Source organism: Leiobunum rupestre, chromosome 3, assembly GCF_980474605.1.
Source record: "Leiobunum rupestre chromosome 3, qqLeiRupe1.1.hap1, whole genome shotgun sequence".
NCBI lineage: Eukaryota > Metazoa > Arthropoda > Arachnida > Opiliones > Sclerosomatidae > Leiobunum > Leiobunum rupestre.
The window spans coordinates 53,058,728-53,078,448 of NC_143386.1; the positions used below are offsets into that span (position 1 = coordinate 53,058,728).

The 19,721-nt window shown below is 33.8% G+C and overlaps 1 protein-coding gene across 3 annotated transcripts in view; it reads left to right on the plus strand.

Moving 5' to 3' along the window:
* Window positions 1-19,721, plus strand: part of LOC149952582 (sushi, von Willebrand factor type A, EGF and pentraxin domain-containing protein 1-like) — a 57,525-nt gene that overhangs the window by 8,358 nt on the left and 29,446 nt on the right. For 2 of the 3 annotated variants that reach the window (XM_090168632.1, XM_090168633.1), the window contains exons 9-13: window positions 7,296-7,478; window positions 8,951-9,148; window positions 11,579-11,827; window positions 14,400-14,597; window positions 15,150-15,389. In XM_090168632.1, the coding sequence (XP_090024758.1) occupies window positions 7,296-7,478; window positions 8,951-9,148; window positions 11,579-11,827; window positions 14,400-14,597; window positions 15,150-15,389 (1,068 nt within the window). The remainder of the gene's footprint in view (window positions 1-7,295; window positions 7,479-8,950; window positions 9,149-11,578; window positions 11,828-14,399; window positions 14,598-15,149; window positions 15,390-19,721) is intronic. The other variant, XM_090168635.1, reaches the window with a different exon arrangement.

Sequence of the window (19,721 nt, forward strand, 5' to 3'; positions counted from 1 at the left end):
GGCATCGAAATTGGTTTTCGATCATTATTGCAGAAGACATTAACTAGGGGGATTTATTTGACCCCAAAACGGAAATGACGTCAACTTCGATTTTTTTAATTTTCGGATATGTTATTTCTCCTGACCCAAGTAACTTAGATTTAAAATATCAACAATGAGAAACTTTTATTTTAAGTATAACACTTAATTCATTTTATTTTGAAAAATATATTTTTAATTTGTAATGTTGCATATAGAGGTCGCTTTTTCATTAAAGTGCAATTTAAATGCTTTGTATTTATCATAAATTAATTTGTATGTCAATCTCTTATTTATTTCAAATATAATTGTACCATTAAAAACCATTCAGTGTATCTTAATTTGGCCCCGAAATTCGTTTTAGATCATTACTGTAGAAGCAGGGTTGGAAAAATCCTTGTTTTTTTTAAAAAGAACAAAAACAATGTTTTTTATTGTTTTAAACAAGATTCATTGTTTTTAAATGTTTTTAAATCAAACAATAAAAAACTATGTTTAAAACACGTTTTAAACTATTCATTATACTTATGAATCAGATTCACGAGTAAACTCATTTAAAGAAATATTACGTATCATTAAACGTATTATCATAAGTGGCATAATTACCCTAAATGTGTCAATAAGATGAATTTTTCAATGATACCTTGTTTAACGAAAATGACGTAAATGACGTAATTTTTTCCAGTGACGAAATTTACGTCATGTGTTTGCGAAGCGGCGTCTGCGGCGCGAGGATTAAAATACCATATAGGGTACTTGAACGGAATTCGCGAGTCCTACGTTTCTTTGGTCTGTTTAGAACAAGCTCTAATTGAAGATTTTCTGTGGGAAAAGCTCCTATTGGCACACTTAGGGTAATTATGCCACTTATCGTATTATAAATAAACTCACAGGGCGAAGAACCAAAGAGTACACGCTTATTTAAACGAGCCAAGAATTTCGCTAAGCGTTGTTGACCAACCATTGACGGCTTTAGGGTTTTCGATGCCCCATGCAAATACTATCTAACCTGAAGTAGGGTTTTTAATATAGCTATCATCCTGGAATTTTCGGTCGCATAGTACTAAGAAAAGGGAAAATAGCTAGTTATCCACACATTGTTTTTAGTTTTCGTTTATTGAAATGTGCAAGTCTGCAGTCATAAATCATCACAAATAAACAATGTTTTAAAAAATAAGAACTTAGATACCTCTATAATCTTAAAACTTCCATCACATTATAAAATTTCAAAAAAAATCGACCGAAATCCATTAATTTTTATATAGGAGTGCCGCCTAGTCGGTTTTAACCCGATCTGTACAGACCAGCCGTGTTTCTTGTACCGGCACAGCCCGACTAAACAGCAACCCTACCTTTATCTCGTGCATAGTTAGGGTTCCAAATAGATGTATATTGGAAGCTATATACATTCTATTTAAACAAAAGTACAAAATTCAATGCGTTCGTAGGAAATTTATGAAACCGTATCGAGCCCTTTCAGTCGCTCTTTTCAGAGAATCTTAAAATCCAACTACCAGTTATCAATACAATTTACCTTTCTAAGAGCCTCGGAATTGTTTTTTCTACCTTTTCCCTCATATTGAATAACCATAATCTTACAAAAAAAACAATGAAAATTTACATTATAAAAAACATGTTTAAAGCAGATAGTTTAAAACGTTTAAAACAAATTGGTGTTTGTTTAAAATATTTGTTTTAAACACTTGTTTTAAACATTTTGTTTAAAACTTGCCAACACTGTGTAGAAGACATTAGGGGGTTCCCTAGACCCCCAAAAATGAGAATGACGTCACCTTCGATTATTTCAAAATTTTAATATGTTAGTATCTTGGCCCAAGTTGATTATATATAAAATAACAACAATGGGATCAGCACATATCATCATTCCTGGGCGATTTGTGTGAATGCGCAAATCAGTGAGGGTGCAGAACATTAATGAGAGCTTAGTCCTGATCTTCTCTAAGATCAAGAAGAACGCCAAAGTATAATTTTGCCCCATATTCGCAAGCCACGTATAGGGACTTGGCAGTGCTACGTCACAGTTTTTATCGTGGGGAGAAAAATATGACCACAATGGCGGCCATGGCCAAAGCTAAAGAGTGCCAAGTCGCTATTTCCAGGTTTGAGACTTTAAAAATGAAGTTTCTCTGTTACCAAACAGAAACCATAAAATAATCGTTATCTCCGGAAAGTCTAGAAATCGATATACGATTTAAATCCTTTACACTGAGAGAAATGTAGAATTTACAGAAATATATTACAGCACCCGTTCGATATTTTTTTAATACAGTACTGTACTGTTTAAATTACTATATTCAAGAAATATTTATAGTATAAATTACAGGATGTTTTTAGGTATTTAAAATACAGGGGCGTCATGTAGTATTTATCGTTGAATTGTAATATATACATACATTTTCAGTACATATTACTATTTGTTTATAGTAAAAATTAGAGGTTTGTTTCAGATATTTGTAATAAAGGGCAACCATGTAGTTTCTATGGTAGAAATGTTATATATGTACATATTTGTTCAATACATATTACTATGTATTTACAGTAAAAAATGAAGACGTTTTAAGGTATTTAAAATATAGGTAGTTCCTGTAGTTATTGTGGTCGAAGTTGAATTGCTACCAAACAGTAATAATCCATAAAAATGCATTATTTGTTGTAAATCAACTAATATGAAGAAAATATTTTTAGTGACCTCTCGTAAAAGCACTAATGTGGTCATATTTTTAATTACCCATCAAATGAAAACCAATTAATGTTTATACATTTAAATGCAAGTTCATCGCGTTAGTGTTTGTGGTTTGAACTAAGTTTAATACGTGTCTGGATTCTGAGCCAATGAGATGCATTGCTATGTTGTGCACGTGTTTATGTCTCTTGCTTTGGGATCTAGTTCTACTGGAGCTTATTGGTATATATTTAGCAAATTTGTTGCATATTTTTTTTTACAATTAAAGTACCTTATTGGTTAAAAATTAATTACGGAAATGTTTAGTGTACATAAACATTTTTAAAAAAAGGGTAGTAAGAACAAATCAAATATATAATTTTTTCCTGGCTATATTCACGCAGTTTTTAAATGTAAATTCCGTAAAATTTACAGGCGTGTTAGAAATTTTCATTATTATTTCAGTTGTATACAATACAATGATGCTGGTTGAAAATTTTACTATGAGCTATTTGTATAAATTACAGGAATCTCAAGTAAAAGATATTTACGAAACTTTCTGTAAAAAATACAGAACATTCCTGGCTACTGTGCGTCCAGGGGTTCCATGTAATTTCTACGCAATATATTTATCTCAGTGTAGTACAAAGGAGTGGTAACTCGTTGTGCCTTGGACTGTTCTAGCTCCTTTCAACCGTTCTTCGAGAAGTTGAGCATAGCCAAAATTTATCTTCACTTCATCTAGTGAAACCAAATGAACTAATCATACTCTTAAATTATGCTCAATGGAGTTTAATGGTGAAATTGCAATTTAAATAAAAAAATTTAAATCCAAAAACCAAAATTAAAATTTTTCATAGTATAAATCGTTTCTCATTGTTGATATTTTAAATATAAGCTACTTTGGCCAAAATAACTAACATATTAAAAAATCGAAATAATCGAAGGTGACGTAATTCCCGTTTTTGCGGGGTCTAGAGGGCCCCAATACAAATTTCAGAGCAAAATTAAGATACAGTGAATGGTTTTTAATGTTTAAATTATAATTGAAATAAATAAGAGATTCAAATTAATTTATGATAAATACAAAACATTTAAATTGCACTGTATTGAAATATCGACCTCTATATGCAACATTACAAATTAAAAATATTTTTTTCAAAATAAAATGAACTAAGTGTTATACTTAAAATAAAAGTTTCTCATTGTTTATATTTTAAATCTAAATTACTTGGGTCAGGAGAAGTAACATATCCGATAATTAAAAAAATCGAAGGTGACGTCATTAACGTTTTTGGGGTCAAATAAACCCCCCTAATGTCTTCTGCAATAATGATTGAAAACCAATTTCGGTGCCAAATTAAGATACACTGAATGGTTTTTAATGTTGAATTATAATTGAAATAAATAATAGATACATATATTAATTAATTCATGATAAATTCAAAACATTTCAATTGCACTGTATTGAAAAATCGACCTCTATATGCAACATTACAAATTAAAAAAAAATTCAAAATAAAATAAACTAAGTGTTATACTTAAAATAAAAGTTTATCATTGTTGATATTTTAAATATCAGTTAGTTAAGTCAGGAGAAATAACATATAAAAAATTTAAAAAAATCAAAGGTGACGTCATTTCCGATTTTTGTGGGTCAAATGAACCCCTCTAATACCTTAATATCTTCTACAATAATAATCCGATTTAAATTTCATTTTCAGATTTCTTGTCAAATTTGTGATAAAGTGACTTATTTTTATTAGTATTGGGTAATTTCACTGCGAGTTATGGTCAAATATTTGACTTTTTGGGGCCGCGAAGCTTTAATTGTGTGTAAATTTCAATAAATCATAAAACGCCTATTTTTACAGCTAGAGGCCTTAAATTTTGGGAATTATCATTATTTCAAGCCTACATTCACCCAGAAAATTCATGTAAAAATCACGCGTCTTTCCCTTCTCTAACTTTTACCCCAAAAAACCGTGGTATCTCCAGTCTTGAAGCCGTACCCGAGATGAAATATTTTAGTGAAGCCTTCTAGCGAGGATTGTGGGAACTACCGCTGAAGAAAAAACCAGTTCTGACTGGGTTGTAGAGCCGACTTAGCGTGAGCCCGCGAGAAGGGGTTTTTTCTCCCAGAGGGCGCAATGTGGATAGTATAGTATCTCACGTGACGGCTGAGAAAAAAAGAAAACGCCAGAGAGAAAATTCGAGGGGTGGGTAGAAAGCGGGAATTATTGGGAAAAACGAGATTTGTGTTCACGACACCGCGGCAACCGCTTTCAACTCCTAGTCATGTCTCCTGCTGTTAACCTATTCTAGATTTTATGGAAAGGGGAAACCGAAGAATTAGGGGAAGAATTACTTACGGAAGTAGGGCCGGTTATTTCTACAAAACCGGGCTATGGAATATTTCGGTACAATTCATCGTTTTGGACGCAATCACAGTTTGATCGTCGTATCCAAAACGAATTTTGCGATTGGGCGTTTTCCTTGACGTAAATTTAACCCATTTTTGTGCGACTATTTCCCGCCATAAATAATTCTTGTAACAACCAAATGATGGGGACTTTTGACATTTTATATAATATGACTAAATGGAGGTGAGTGCAAAATTTTAACCCGGTAGCAATTGTTTTCGAAGTTTGGCCTATAGTTTTACTATAGTGAGTTGCAGGCTAAGAAAGACAAAATATATAGTACAATCGGCGCAAGGATGCCTCAGATCGTTTCCGGTCATTCCACCGCGCGAAATTTGAATTTGGCCATTTTACGGTCAAATTCGAATTTTGCTCTTTTTGTCGTCTTTTAGCGCCATCTAGAGACCGAAATTGGAATCTTTATTTTTTAATTTCATAATTGTGGTGGCGAGCAAATTTAAAAGATAAGGCATTCCTATCATTCTTAAATTTAAAATAGTATGTATAATTATTTAATTTTGTAAATTTATTTCTACGTCTTACCAGTTAAATCGGCAGTTTCTTTTAAAATAGTTACCACGCTTTCTTGGGGGTAACGTTGTCTTAATGAGCTATAGACGTTTAAAATTATATTTTTATCTTTACCTGTTAACAATAAACCTTTATCATGCTTTTTATAGAAACCTCTTGGGCTATTTAAAATATTTGGAGCTTCAATTATCGAACCTTCTTTAGCTGCATTCAGTAATGAAACTCATGACAACATGAAATTAAAAAATAGATTCCTATTTCGGTTCCTAGATGGCGCGAAAAAACGATGAAACTCACGAAATTTGAAATTGACCGTAAAGTGGTCAAATTTAAATTACGCGCGGTCGACTGGCCGGAAATGGTCTGAGGTATCCTTGCGTCGACTGTACTATATATTTTGTCTTTCTTAGCCTGCAACTGATTGTAGTCGCTTGACTAATAATCAAATGGTCGTTTATGTGATAATTTTGTATTACGATAATGTTTCGTGAATTACCCTAATAGTAATTGGTAAGCCGAATAAGGTGTGTGGCCGAAATTATGGATTGCGTTTGAATTATTAACGTCGCGAAGATCTGGGATAACGATGGTTTAACTTCGTCTAAATCGAATAACGATAAGATAACCTTACACTGGAATCCATACCTCTACATGGAATGCTTATCGTGGCAGATTTTCGTCTCGATGTGGCTGACAGTTTTTAGACGCCACTATGTTAACTTAACAAACAACAACGTGAGTGGGGAGCGCACGCAGAGGCATTTTTTTTATCTCGTAGTCGGGGCCAAAGCGGTCCGAGTGATTTTACCATACGCGATACGCCAGGATAAACATTCCAAGTAGAGGTATGGATTCCTGCCTAATACGACCAAAAATCTGATCAGTTTTAATACTAAATGTTTAACTGATGTCCGTAAACTGAAGTGTGAAAAGGTAATATTTTTAGAACATAAAAATCTGGTTATAGTGAAATTTAATTATACTTATTTTATATATTAGTGGTACTCGCGCGCCAAGGATTTCCTACCCCCGCCGTCTCGTTTCGGGGGAAACTTTAACAATGATGGCCCCTTCGACATAGTTATAAAAGCATGTTTTTTTAAATTTAATTTCAAATGATTGAACTTTTAATAATTTAGTGAAAAAATAAAGATAATTAGAGAAAAGGATCCATCATCAAATATTTCGAATCGAATTATTTGATCAATGACATTGGTTCCGTAAAACTTTAATAAGCTAGATAATATGTTGAGCTTTTCTGGAGAAAGTGTTATTTTTTATTCATGAGTCAATATCAAAACTTTCTTTGAACTGCAAAGGTAAGGTTGTCAAATCGAATTTACAAATCAAAACTAGTTCTGTTCAATAACCGAAACTTTGCGAGGCAACGTAACTTTGGAACTGGACCAAACAGTTGGTTCATTAGATGTTTTTAATCGTGCCACGCTTTATAGTAAATAGGTGTATTTACAATTATTTTGAGGAAATTAAAATCAACATTTCTAATGGTTTTTGGTAAACGAAAAATATCTTGAGCAAATTATTTAAAATTTATACTTAATATTTTGATAAATCATATAATTCAAATTTTTTTTTGTAAACTGACAGTACCCTCAATAAGTTTATTTTTTATTTTCCAGCAATTGTTTGTGAGCCACCGGAAGGAATTATAAATGGCGATGTTAGTTTTGATGCACCTGACAATATATTCCCTCATGGAATTCAAATCACATACAGTTGCAAAAATAAGATGGCTCTTGTCGGTAAAGCAACCATGAGCTGCACCGAAAAGGGATGGTCTCAAGATCTTCCCGTTTGCAAAGGTAAATAAAATGAAATAAGGCAACGGGTATACTTCTTTGTCGAAAGTGGAACAGCGGCCTTAAAAATGGCGAGCTATGTCGACTTTAGAAGGACGCGGAACTACTATTTAGTACTTTAAGTGGCGCAAACGTTCACCTTTTATAGTGAAGTATCGCAAGGTCTTAAACGGTAGACAAATTTGTTGTTAGCTAATAGAATTATAACTTTCCCTACTATGGTTGTATTCACGTTAAAACTAACACATTTTGAGTTTCCTCCATTTTGGGGAAAACTATGTAAATACATATTTAATTAATAAATAAATAAATTATATTTTCTACAATAGGCCCACTTTTTCCTCAGTTTCACTCGTTTATGAAGGAAATATAAAATAACTTATGAATTACATATATTTTATTTAAATATGACTAGAGCTCAATGCACACGTCAAAAATAGCACGAGTGTTCCTTTTGTTTGATAGATTGTCCGATTTCTTTAAAGTAAAAAGATAATGAAACTTAATCATATTTATTCATATAATTGGAGTATGTGAATATTTAGCAGACTACCTTTGGTTTAGTAGGTCATCTCTCAAACTCGAGATCAGAGGCTATCTAAATTAAATGTTTCCTGTCCATTAAAAACCATTAACCATCATATTGTACAGTAACATTAGGGACCCATGTTTAAAGTGACCACAGTAAGATGTTTTTAAGATTTTACTGTTTAAAATGCCATATCTAGGCCTTGATTCAAATTGGTCAAAAGCCTTCTTAAATATATATACATTATTGGGGAAAGCCGCCCATGTTTTTAAGCTCACTTCGCTTACTCGTATTAAAAGAATGTATTCTTTCATTAAGCTTTGAAGTAACACACAAATTGACTTACATAAACTAGCAAAGTATTACTTTCGCATAATGAAAATGTTCACACAAATTAGCTTAAGCCTTGTGTGGCTGTATGTTCAGCGTAATTTCATCGCAAAAAAAAGAATCGTGAAAATTTTATCTGCCGACGCCTACTTCACAGAAATTACATAATAAAAGCCACACAATATATCAAAAAGGTTAAGCAAGTTTAAAGTACAAATTATACCATCGCCAAATACGTCTTTTCCAGTTGATTTAAGTCGTTACGAATTAAATGTGTTTTCTTGGTCTTAAACATTTCTACTAACAAAACATAATACATTGCAATACAGCAATAGCAGATTATAATATTTGTATTTTTTATGATAAGAGTAAAACTCATTTGAATATATGCCCGTTCTATCTAAGGTTACAAATGGTATGATAATTCTAGGCGCCAAACTGGTAAAACAAATAATTCCGCTGAACCGTAAAATTTTTAGAATTTTCCACTGACATATTATTTTCCACTGGTCAATCGTCATTCGTTACTTTCGTCATGAATTATAATCTGTTGCACTAATGTTTATGCACATAAATACATTACCATTGAGTTTTAAAAAGCATAATTTTTTTATAGATTTGTCCTGTGAGGTACCTGAATTGGACATTGGCGTAACAATTGAAACTAATCCAGCTGGTTATGAAGAGAGCGCGTCTGTTCCTTTCGGTACCGAAATATTTTACCGGTGTCCTGGGGAAAATTACAATATAGTAGGAAGTACGTCACAAAGCTGCACAGAAGAAGGGTGGACTGGAAGAACTCCCTTTTGCAAATGTAAGTCTTGATTGGTAACTATGCCGGTTGATTGGATTTAAGTATTATTTCAACTAATATTTATTCAAACCGATAAATACCCGGATTGTAATGCGTTAAAAGGCTTTCCCTGAAAGTACCTCTAAAATGTTGCCTGCATTTTTTTTTAAATTCTACCATTAAAAATAACTTTTTATTCTTTTTGATCTACTTAACATTTTATTTATGATTTTTCCTATACAGGGTGTTTTAATTTGATCATATTATTCATTTTGCCTACAAATATAAAATTTCGAGGATGTACACTATCACTATCTGGGAAGGTCGTTGTTAACTTTAACTTGCAGCAAAATCGGGACATTTTTCACAATTTTGGAATTTTGTTTTACTGTCAAAGGATAAGTTATAGTGTATACTCGAAAAGCTTAAATGCAAATGCTTTGGTAGGAATAGGTCAATTGGTCACTGAGATATTAAGTCATGAAAAATAAAAAGTTGGTAGTAGGTGGCCTTAGCCTTATCACAATTAATTAAAAAATAAATCTTTCTAAATTGAAATGTTTGTATGATTGCTGAAAATGAACAGTTTTTAATCTAATTATATTATTGGAAACTAATTTTGAGATAAAAAGTAATTTCCGAAAGTGTTACAAAATTTACAGATGTACCAGTCTTATACTTAATGACGTTCAATAATTCCACCAACCGCTGCTACACATGTTCGGGTTCGATACAGCCTATTTTGAAATGAGCCACGAACCATAACTTAAGTTACGAGTCGAAACGCTGCAAAAATTATCAGGCGCAAGTCTTCTTCGCTAGTGACTGGCTTGTTTTAAGCTTCGTCCTTCAGGAATCCCCACAAGAAAAAGTCCGGCAGCGTCAAATCTGGGGACCTTGTAGGCCATCGCTCTGGGCCTTCCTTCCAATCCAACGCCCTAGGAACTCGGTGTTAAGGAATTGCACCACACATCTTGGATGGTAAATAGGCGCACCGTCATGTTGGAACCAAAGGTGTGGGACGTCGATCAAAGGTTCATGTTTCTACGCCTCTGCAACTTCATTCTGTTTGGGGCCAAGTTGTTCTCCCCATAATGCCCATTCGATAGAAAAAGAAGTTCAATAATGCGATCTCCTATTAGACCAGCCCAGACATTGAAGCAAAATTGAACCTGATTGTGGTGAGAAAATTCCCAGTGCGGATTCACATCGGTCCCCGTGCGGTTGTTCTGTCTGTTAAACGGGCCGTCTCTCGAGAATGAAAACTCATCGGAAACGAGGAGCAAACGGGAGAAATGGTCGTGGTTTTGAACCAGTTGCAAAATTTCAGTCCAAGTCGCCTATCACCATCGAGTAGAGCCTGTAGGAGCAGGGCTCGGTATGAATGGAAGTTATGGTGGCCAAGGACACTCCAAACATAATACGTTGACAGGTCCAAATCGAAGCATGCTATACTTTATCGAGGGTAGGTGACAAAGTAGGCGATGACTGTGTCTTCCATATTAATAATATGGTGTCCCCTTCTGCGGAATCTTGTATTCACGTAGCCATCATATTCAAAGTCACGAACAGCACAGATAAAAGTGTGGTGATCTGGTCGACTGTCAGGATAGAACATTTGAAATAACTGACTTTCTAGACGTGGGTTTTGATTACCATCACTGTAGCTTAACTCTACCATCTTGGATCGCTGCTAACGGCTATAACGAGGCATACTTAATTACTGAAGTACGTTGAGACAACGATTTTATTATCGTGACTCAGCACTTTAAATACTTAAAAGGAAACCAAAATTTAAATGGTGCAATTGCATACATTAGACATTTTTGTAAAATTCTTAAAACATCCTTTTTTTAATTTTGTGACACTTTCGGAAATTGTTTCTTCTTCCAAAATGAATTAACGATAAAAAATTAGTTTAAAAACTTTCATTTTTAGCATGTATACAAACAATTAAATTAAGGCGGGTTTCTTTTTAATTTAGTTGTGAAAAGCTACCTACTACCAACTTGTTACTTTTCATGACCTAATAGTTCAGTGACCAATTGACCAAACAAATTTCATTTCAGGTTTTCGAGTATATCTTGTTCATTGGCAGTTTTCATTTACCACCTAGCGTTAAAAATATAAAAATTTCTGAAAATATCACATTTTTCGGAAATAAAGTTTTTGAGCAAAATGCCCGGACCGATCAAATTAAAAAGACCTGTATATTACTTAATTAACTCAATTTAATCAACGCTTGCGTAATTTTTATAATTTTAAATATTAATATTTACATTTTGGATAGAGCGATATAATTTTGAAATTAACATTAAAATATATCATCTTTTTAAACAACGCGCATCACTATGGTATGGTAATTACCCGATAAACCCAGTTAAAAATGAAATGGCGCATTTTTGATTAAAGCGAAGTTAACACCTCAGTGTTATTTGAACTTTTTTGCAGTGGTTGGTTGCCCTTTACCGAAATTTCCGGAAAACGGTGCTCTCATCACCTCATGGCGAAACAGTCGATTTTACCAATTTGGCCACTCTGCTAGATTTTCTTGCAATTGGAGATACAAAATTGAGGAGAGAGCAAACTCGTACGATCCATCCACCGCCCTTTGCAAAGAAGACGGCTCTTGGACAGAAATCCCCAAGTGTATCGGTAGCGGATTTTTTCGTTGGGTCCCCTCAATGTTTCATAATAACGGTATTGAATTATCGTATTGACCTGTCCGTAAACGTAGTTGAAAAACAGCTGCTCGCACCTTTTGATTTTGTTTCTAATAAGAAACAAAATACTTAACACGTAGAAACTTAAAATTTATCAGTTACGTTAATAAACGCGACACCTCCTCAGGTCCAAGTCATTTAGCGACAGTTTACGCCATTAATTCAGGTGGCCGGGTTATACTTTAACAAAATTCAGAATCAAGAAGCTTAGACGCACTAGGCGCCTTTCCTATATGTAACACAAAGATGTCTAAATAAAAATGTAGTTTTCTGCGCGACCGTGAGATGGAGCTTATGGCGTTTGAGCCCCTCGTTGGGTCGACACTGAAGCCGTCTGGTTAAGGATTGCTTCTTTGTTGGCGGCTTTTTCGCTACGCCACCCGTTCCATTTAGAGTTTACTTTTCCGTGCTATAGTCGTCTCAATAAACGCCGCTGTCCTTTCGCTTCTCCCATGACGTAGTCACTGATCTGAAATATTTTCGGTCGGGCGGTAACTAACCAATTAAGCCAACTTCAATCCGACCTGTAAAATAGATTTTGCGTTTCACTTTCACCATGCTTTCACAAAAGGGACAAGCCTTTGCACACGTGTTCGTCCTGGTCGAAATAAATGATACATTTTATATGATGTAAAGGTAAAATCTTTTTTAAACTTTTATATAACTTTTACCGCCTAAAATATGGTCTTATTATCGGAACCGCCTCCAAACCAAGAGACAAGGACTAAATAAAACATAGCTTGCCAGTCTACGCTCTCAGTGCTATAACTCCTGCATTTATTGAGACGCCTATTCCGTTAAAAAACCAGTCTGTTTCGATTTTCAACTATCTACATTCCGTACTGTTTTTAGTGGTACTTGGTCCACTTATTTCAAAGTATTTTTCATGGAAAAACTCCTTAAGCCTTTTGACGGATAGGTCAATAATTTAAATAAGAACTTGAAAAATAAATACACTTTGGTTTTTCAAATACGCCCGAGGTTCAATAGTCACCTTCAACATAACTAGGCAGAAAACGTATTGAAGCACCTTGTGTGTTAGCTTTTTCTTCTCTGATGGTAGTCGAAAGATAATTCAGTATTTTTAATTGAATATTGCAGTTCAGTTTAATCGAGTCAGATAATCACCGAAACGGAAATAACTTTATACGTATTTAGTAGTTAAAGTTAAATGTAACTTATTTGGTAGATAAATCAGAGTTGTTCACTCACGACGTCAGTCTGAACATTCAACGTGATCTGTAATTAATTTGATTAAGTTTTAGGACGTTGTACACCATAGCTTCCTTTGAGTGCCTTAAAAAACTAATCAGGTTAGACGTCCCGTGGTATCAGTAGCAGTTGAAGGTTAAAGTCTTAGCTCTAGTAAACTCGTACTAAACATCCATTTTCTTGTTAACACTCGAAAGCCGTGTTTCTAGTAAATTGGTACATAATATCCGTGTGTCTAGTCCATATTTACTCGAAAGTCGTGTTTCTAATACTTTTACGCGAAAGCCGTGTTTCTAATACTTTTACACGAAAGCCGTGTTTCTAGTAAATTGGTACATAATATCCGTGTGTCTAGTCAATATTTACTCGAAAGTCGTGTTTCTAATACTTTTACACGAAAGCCGTGTTTCTAGTAAATTGGTACATAATATCCGTGTGTCTAGTCAATATTTACTCGAAAGTCGTGTTTCTAATACTTTTACACGAAAGCCGTGTTTCTAGTAAATTGGTACATAATATCCGTGTGTCTAGTCAATATTTACTCGAAAGTCGTGTTTCTAATACTTTTACGCGAAAGTCGTTTTTCTAATACTTTTACACGAAAGCTGTGTTTCTAGTAAACTTGCACTAAAAATTAATTAAACCTAAGAAAGCTAAACGGTCAGCATCCACACAGCTACAACGTTTTTACATCTTACGAAGTCCAGCGTGCAAAAAAAAATCATTTTTATTAAGGTATAAACAATTTGCGTTTTATCTCAAATCGTGAGTCATTCGTTACATCATATGACTAAGAAGGCCCCCCTTAGTTTGAAACGAATGGGATTTTAACGTTAGGCTAATGACTTACCAAAATGGTTAGATGTATCCAGCTGGTCGTGCAAAACTTAAACTCAATGCATACTACCGGATGGCAAGAGGACTAACTGGTAGATTTTTTTCCATGCGAATGTCTAGTGCTTAAAACCTATACGCCCAATTCAAACTAAGCGGGGCCTTGATATGCTTTTGTTTATTGTAAATGGGGTTCCTATGCTCTTTATAAGAATTTTAACCACATTCATAGGAAAATGATTTTTAAAGACGGCGAAGCTCAAGAAGTAATAAACCAATGTAAAAGTTTTACATTACTTATGAAACTGCACATAAATAGTAACACGTCGACTAGTAATCTCTGAATAACAAAAAAAAGCTCCTTCAATAAAATTTTTAAAAATATTTCGAAATATTATAAATGTCATGTTCACATTCAAGCCAAACATGTTATATTTCGAAGCAAAACTGAAGTCACACCATATATTAATTTATTTATATTGGCAATTAATATATTTTTTCAGAATTATATTGCACTCTTCCTCCGCTAGTCAGTAACGGAAAGTACATTAATCAGCGTCAAGATGGTGAAGATAAATATCCGGTCGATTTCATCATCACTTTGAAATGCAACGAAGGTTACAATACACCCGCGAATATTCCGGAAACGAGAAAGTGTACAGCGAACGGAAAGTGGACCTACCGGCAACAATTTTGTGAAAGTAAGTAGAGAAAACCTTCCAATCACTTGAAACCCCACAAAGTACAGATTTTTTCAAAGAAATTACTTTCGAAAACAAGTGGGTGAAAATTTTGTTTCGCCTTACTTGTGAAGACTTACAGACGGCGTAAAGACACGTAAGGGAAGTAACACTTCGGAAGATGATAAAACAAAATTTTCACCTAACGACTTTTTGAATAAACAATTTCGAAAATAATTCACAAATGAAAGTACTTTCAAAATAATTCTGGTAAAATATTATTATAAAGTGTTGACATTATACTAGATTGAAAGTAAGTAATAAAAATTTCGAAGACCTAATGATTATCATGGGCTATGCAATATTTTAATATTCAAGTTGTATATGTATATATTGTTAAATAAATTATCAGTTGCACGAATGCTTTGGATCAGTCTTTTTGTTTGAAATTGGTTTTAGTATGTAAGAGAAAACGAGAAGTATTAATTTCCACAATAGCATTAATAATTCATATACAAAGAAATAGAACCAATTGGCTTAGGTAATAATAATAATTTGATTTATTTTTCTTAGAGATTCGATGCTATAGACCACCGGATTTTCCTCACGCTGAAATGGAAACTGAAGTTTATACGCAACCAGCTTACAATACGAGATATTCGAACCAAAGACAATTAAAAGAGATGGAATTAGGCTTCAAAATACACTTTAAATGTCAAAATGGATACAACCTCATTATAGATGATAAGAACCTACCCGAAATAGAATGCTTATCGACGGGACAATGGTCGAAGCCGACTTTTACATGCGAAAGTATGTATATATATTTCTTATGATAAAAGCCATAATGATCGAATGCCATTTTATCGACAAGGATCCAAGTGATCGAACGCTAGTTGACCGCCACTTTTTCAGATTTTTTCCTGGTATTTTTATACTGCCTCATTAGAACTGCAAGCTAAAGAGTTTGCTTGAAAAAAATTTCAATTTATAGCCGAATTAACTGTACTTGTTGACTGTACTAATTACGATGTCAGTGGAATACGATGCCACCAGGTACGATTAATGGTGAAATTTTAGTTTACTAGTTATGCTCAAATAATAAGTTGTTCCTAGGTGTAAGGTTAGGTCAAGGTTAGGTTAGGTTTAGGTGTAGGTTCGGTGAGGTTAAGGTTATAATTAAGTTAGGTTTGGGTTAGAATTAGGTTAGGTTAAGTTTTGGTAAGCTTAGGTTAGGTTAGGTTAAGTTTTGGTAAGCTTAGGTTAGGTTTGGTTAAGTTTTGTTAGGTTAGGTTAGGTTAGGTTAGGTTTATGTAAGAAGTAGGTAAGGTTTGGGTTATAATTAGGTAAGGTTAAGGTTTGGTAAGCTTAGGCCAGGTTAGGGTAGGTAAGGTTTGATTAGACTGCGATTGGAATTAAGTTAGGTTTAGGTTGGGTTTAGGTTAGGTTAGGCTAGGTTAGTTTATTTTTAGGTTAGGTAACTTTAGGTTAGGTTAGTTTTAGGTTAGAATTAGATAAGGTTAAGGTAAGGTTAGCTCAGGTTAGGCGAGGTTAGGTTAGGTTTAGGTGAGGGTTAGGTTAGGTTAAGGTTAGGTTTAGGTGATAATTAGGTTAGGTTAGGTTTAGGTGAGGGTTAGGTTAGGTTAAGGTTAGGTTTAGGTGATAATTAGGTTAGGTTAGGTTTAGGTGATAATTAGGTTAGTCTCAGGTTAAGTTGGGTTAGCTCAGGCTAGCTTAGGTTAGGTAAGGCCAGGTTAGGTTAGATTTAGGTCAGGTAAGGTAAGGTTAGATTTAGGTCAGGTAAGGTTTTGTAATTTTAGATTATCTTAGGTTAAGGTTGGGTTAAGGTTAGGTTAGATTAGGTTAGGTTAGGTAAGGTCTGTTTAGATATAGATTAGGTTAGTTTAGGCTTAAATAGTTTTCTGTGACATTGCAGGTTGTAGATATGACTATGAATCTTAGCCGAAAGCCCGATAGAAGCTTTTAATCACCATGGTAAAGATACTTAATGCATAACAAATCATGCTATAGAACGATAAAGACTATAATTTTCAGACGGGTAGATAAAATTTCGACAACACCTGATAATTTAGTATTTCCCAAATTTTCAATATTTTTATTAATAAGAAACTAATTTCATACAAAAGATGTTTGAAAGTTTTAACGATAAAATCAACCAAAATCGCACAATTTCGCTGGAACCCGACAAACGGAAACACTTAACACAGAATATGTTTCGATCACTTGGTCTTTTCATCCAATTGTAAAACAGCAAAAAAGTTTCGATCAAATGGCGTTCATATATTTTTAAAGATAAAAATCATGTTAATATTATTTTCTAATTTTCGTGCCATGTTATGAAGTTGTGCGCCGCAATTTTATTTACGAGTGAAAGGCTAAATATTTTGTACTCTTGCTTATTAAGAAAAATGCATTTAACTTTGTAAACTCATTAACCATTTCATTTATTTTGTTGATATACAATTTTAATTTTTTACATAAAAATTCATGGTTATCATGTTATTAAAAGTTATTAAGACTTTTTCACAGAATTCGAGGAAAACTACTGTAATGTCTTCAAATGGGTTACCTTAGTGTAGCACACGACTCTCAATAAGGGGCTCCGGGCCTAATACAAGCTTTTCATAAATTAAATAAATATTTTAAAGGGTTTAAAGCTAGCGCTCTTGTATACCAAAAACTATGTGTAAGCCCATTTTAGTTTTTTTCAAAAACTAGATGGCGTATAAGTAGTCACTAGATTAATGTTATGAAGAGCTTATAATTTGCTCTGAGACCCAACCTGATTGACAATCGTCTACCACACTATCTTAATACATTTGAAGACATTTCAGCAGTTTTGCTCGAATTTTTGTGAAATAAGTTTAAATGAGTTTTAATAACATAATTTTCATGGGTAATTTATTTATTAAATTATAATTGTGTATACTTAGGAAATAGTAAATTACGAATAACTTAAAATTGTTTTCCAGAAGTTAACGAGATGGCGCAAGCCGCGCAACTTATTTCTGGTCTAGATTTAAGAATTGGCGGTAAATTCGTTTTTTTTTCGCGGTTTATTATACACTTTTGTTTGTAGATATATCGCAAGAACTTATTAACGTAAGTAAATTCTTAATAGTAATGATTGAAAAGAGGCGAGGAATTTCAAATTTAAACTATTTGTGGGCAAGTTTCAATAATTTGCGAGCCGCAGAGTCTCTTTCAGACTTTTGCAAAAGCATTGGTTCTATTTAATGTCTGTTGTGTTACATCTTACCTTGTTAGTCCTGTTCTTCTAATATACACGTGTTTTTACGACGAATCACTTGATGTAACCTCATTATTAAGTAGAATTTCATATTTTTTTTTGCAATTTCACACATTTTAAGGAATGAGATTTCACAAGGAGTTTGTATGAGTTTTTCCGGTACTCCTAGCCCCAGTTGATTTAAGAATAAATATCCTCAAAAATAAATTTCATTTCCAGATCTGTTTTGAAGAATTGTTCTGTAACCAAAGTTATCTTTCCTACGTCACTTCCTTCTTTGTATCTTTAATGATTGCAATCACGAAAATACACAAATGTTTAGCTGTGCAATGTATGTGGCTATATTGGCACGCTTATTTTCCTCTGGGATATTTAGATCAACAAATGCTATTTGATCTTGTGAAACATTTTTTTCCACCAATGTGGTAGAATGACTTTTATATCTTGGGAGTTAGTCGCAAAGAAAATCACAACTTCCAAATTGCCACTGCAGTTTGCTGAAGAAGGCACTTGGAAAAGGTTTGACACAATGACCTTTCTGAGGTGTAGACAGAATAGGTGAGGAGTTGAATTGTCCGAACCCCAACCCAGTCATCTTTTTATCCAAAAAGTGTTTTTTAAATATCTTGACTAAATCTTGAAGTAAGAACAAAGTTTAATCCTTCTTCATCTAAACGGCTTTCTGACAATTGTATCACAATTGACCGAGTAATTACGAACACTGATGCAAGCGATGAAGTTTGCCAATAAATACGTCGTGAAGAGTTCCTTTATGCATTGGCCCCTTTGTTAAAAAGTATGCAAATTGTTGCTTCCAGATGGACTAGATTTCTGAGATAAGGAAAAATATAGTATAGTTTGCCAATTATTTTTACGACTATTTCCTTAATCACCAAAAACCTCTATTACGTCATCAGCCTTCTTTAAAAAACATTTCGTCGAATGTTAGAATAGCAAAAATCTACTTTTCAGACATACATTTCGTTTTTTTTTGTCAAAATATTCCAAAATTCTTCCCAATCCCTGGTTTGCAAGGCCTATTTCTAAACCATGATTTTAAGGAAGCCTGGCTTGGTAAAAAGAAAATATTCTTTAAAAGATCGTAAGCTTTTTGTCCCATGGTAGTGTGGTGTACGACATGGCATTTTCTCCGTCGGTCCTTGGATTTTCTTGATGCAGCTCTTACTTGCATTTGAAAGAAATCTACCCCATATGTTTAAGAAGAATTTTCCGGATTTCAGAAATTAATTGGGTCTTGAAAATTTTGCGGCTTCATATTTTTTAACGAGCCTCCAATTTTGAGGGTACGTTATCTAAAGAAATAATTTTATTGTCATTTTCGTGGGGTCACAGTGTTGATGTCTGGTGGTATAGTTTAAGTTATTTGTTCTTAAAATGTGGCCTCATCTGACTAAATATTTGAGGAACTTATAGTTGGTATTGGTGACTCTTAATTGAGTTATTGTGATCTTGTTTGAGTTTTCTCACTCTGATACTGTGGTGTTATTTGAATCTTTTCCATTGACATATCTGATAGTTTTGAAAATGGTGTAGTTTGTGTACTTTCTTCAATATCGTGTAACCTTTTCCTGTTACTTGATAATCCTTCTTCCTTCGGGCTGTAATCTGTTGCTTTTAACACTGGTGTCAGACTAAAAACGGTATCTCGAACCAAAGAGACACTTTCAGTTTTATATTTACGTAACACATGCAGTCTATACAGGGTGTTACGGATAAGAGTACCGAAACTTTCTATATGTATTCTATGGGTCTCTATGAGTAAAAAATGTCTAATAAACATGGGTCCTAAAGTGCTTCGTTTCAGAGATATGGGCTCCATAAAACCACCCCAAAACCCGGACACAGCCTTAAAT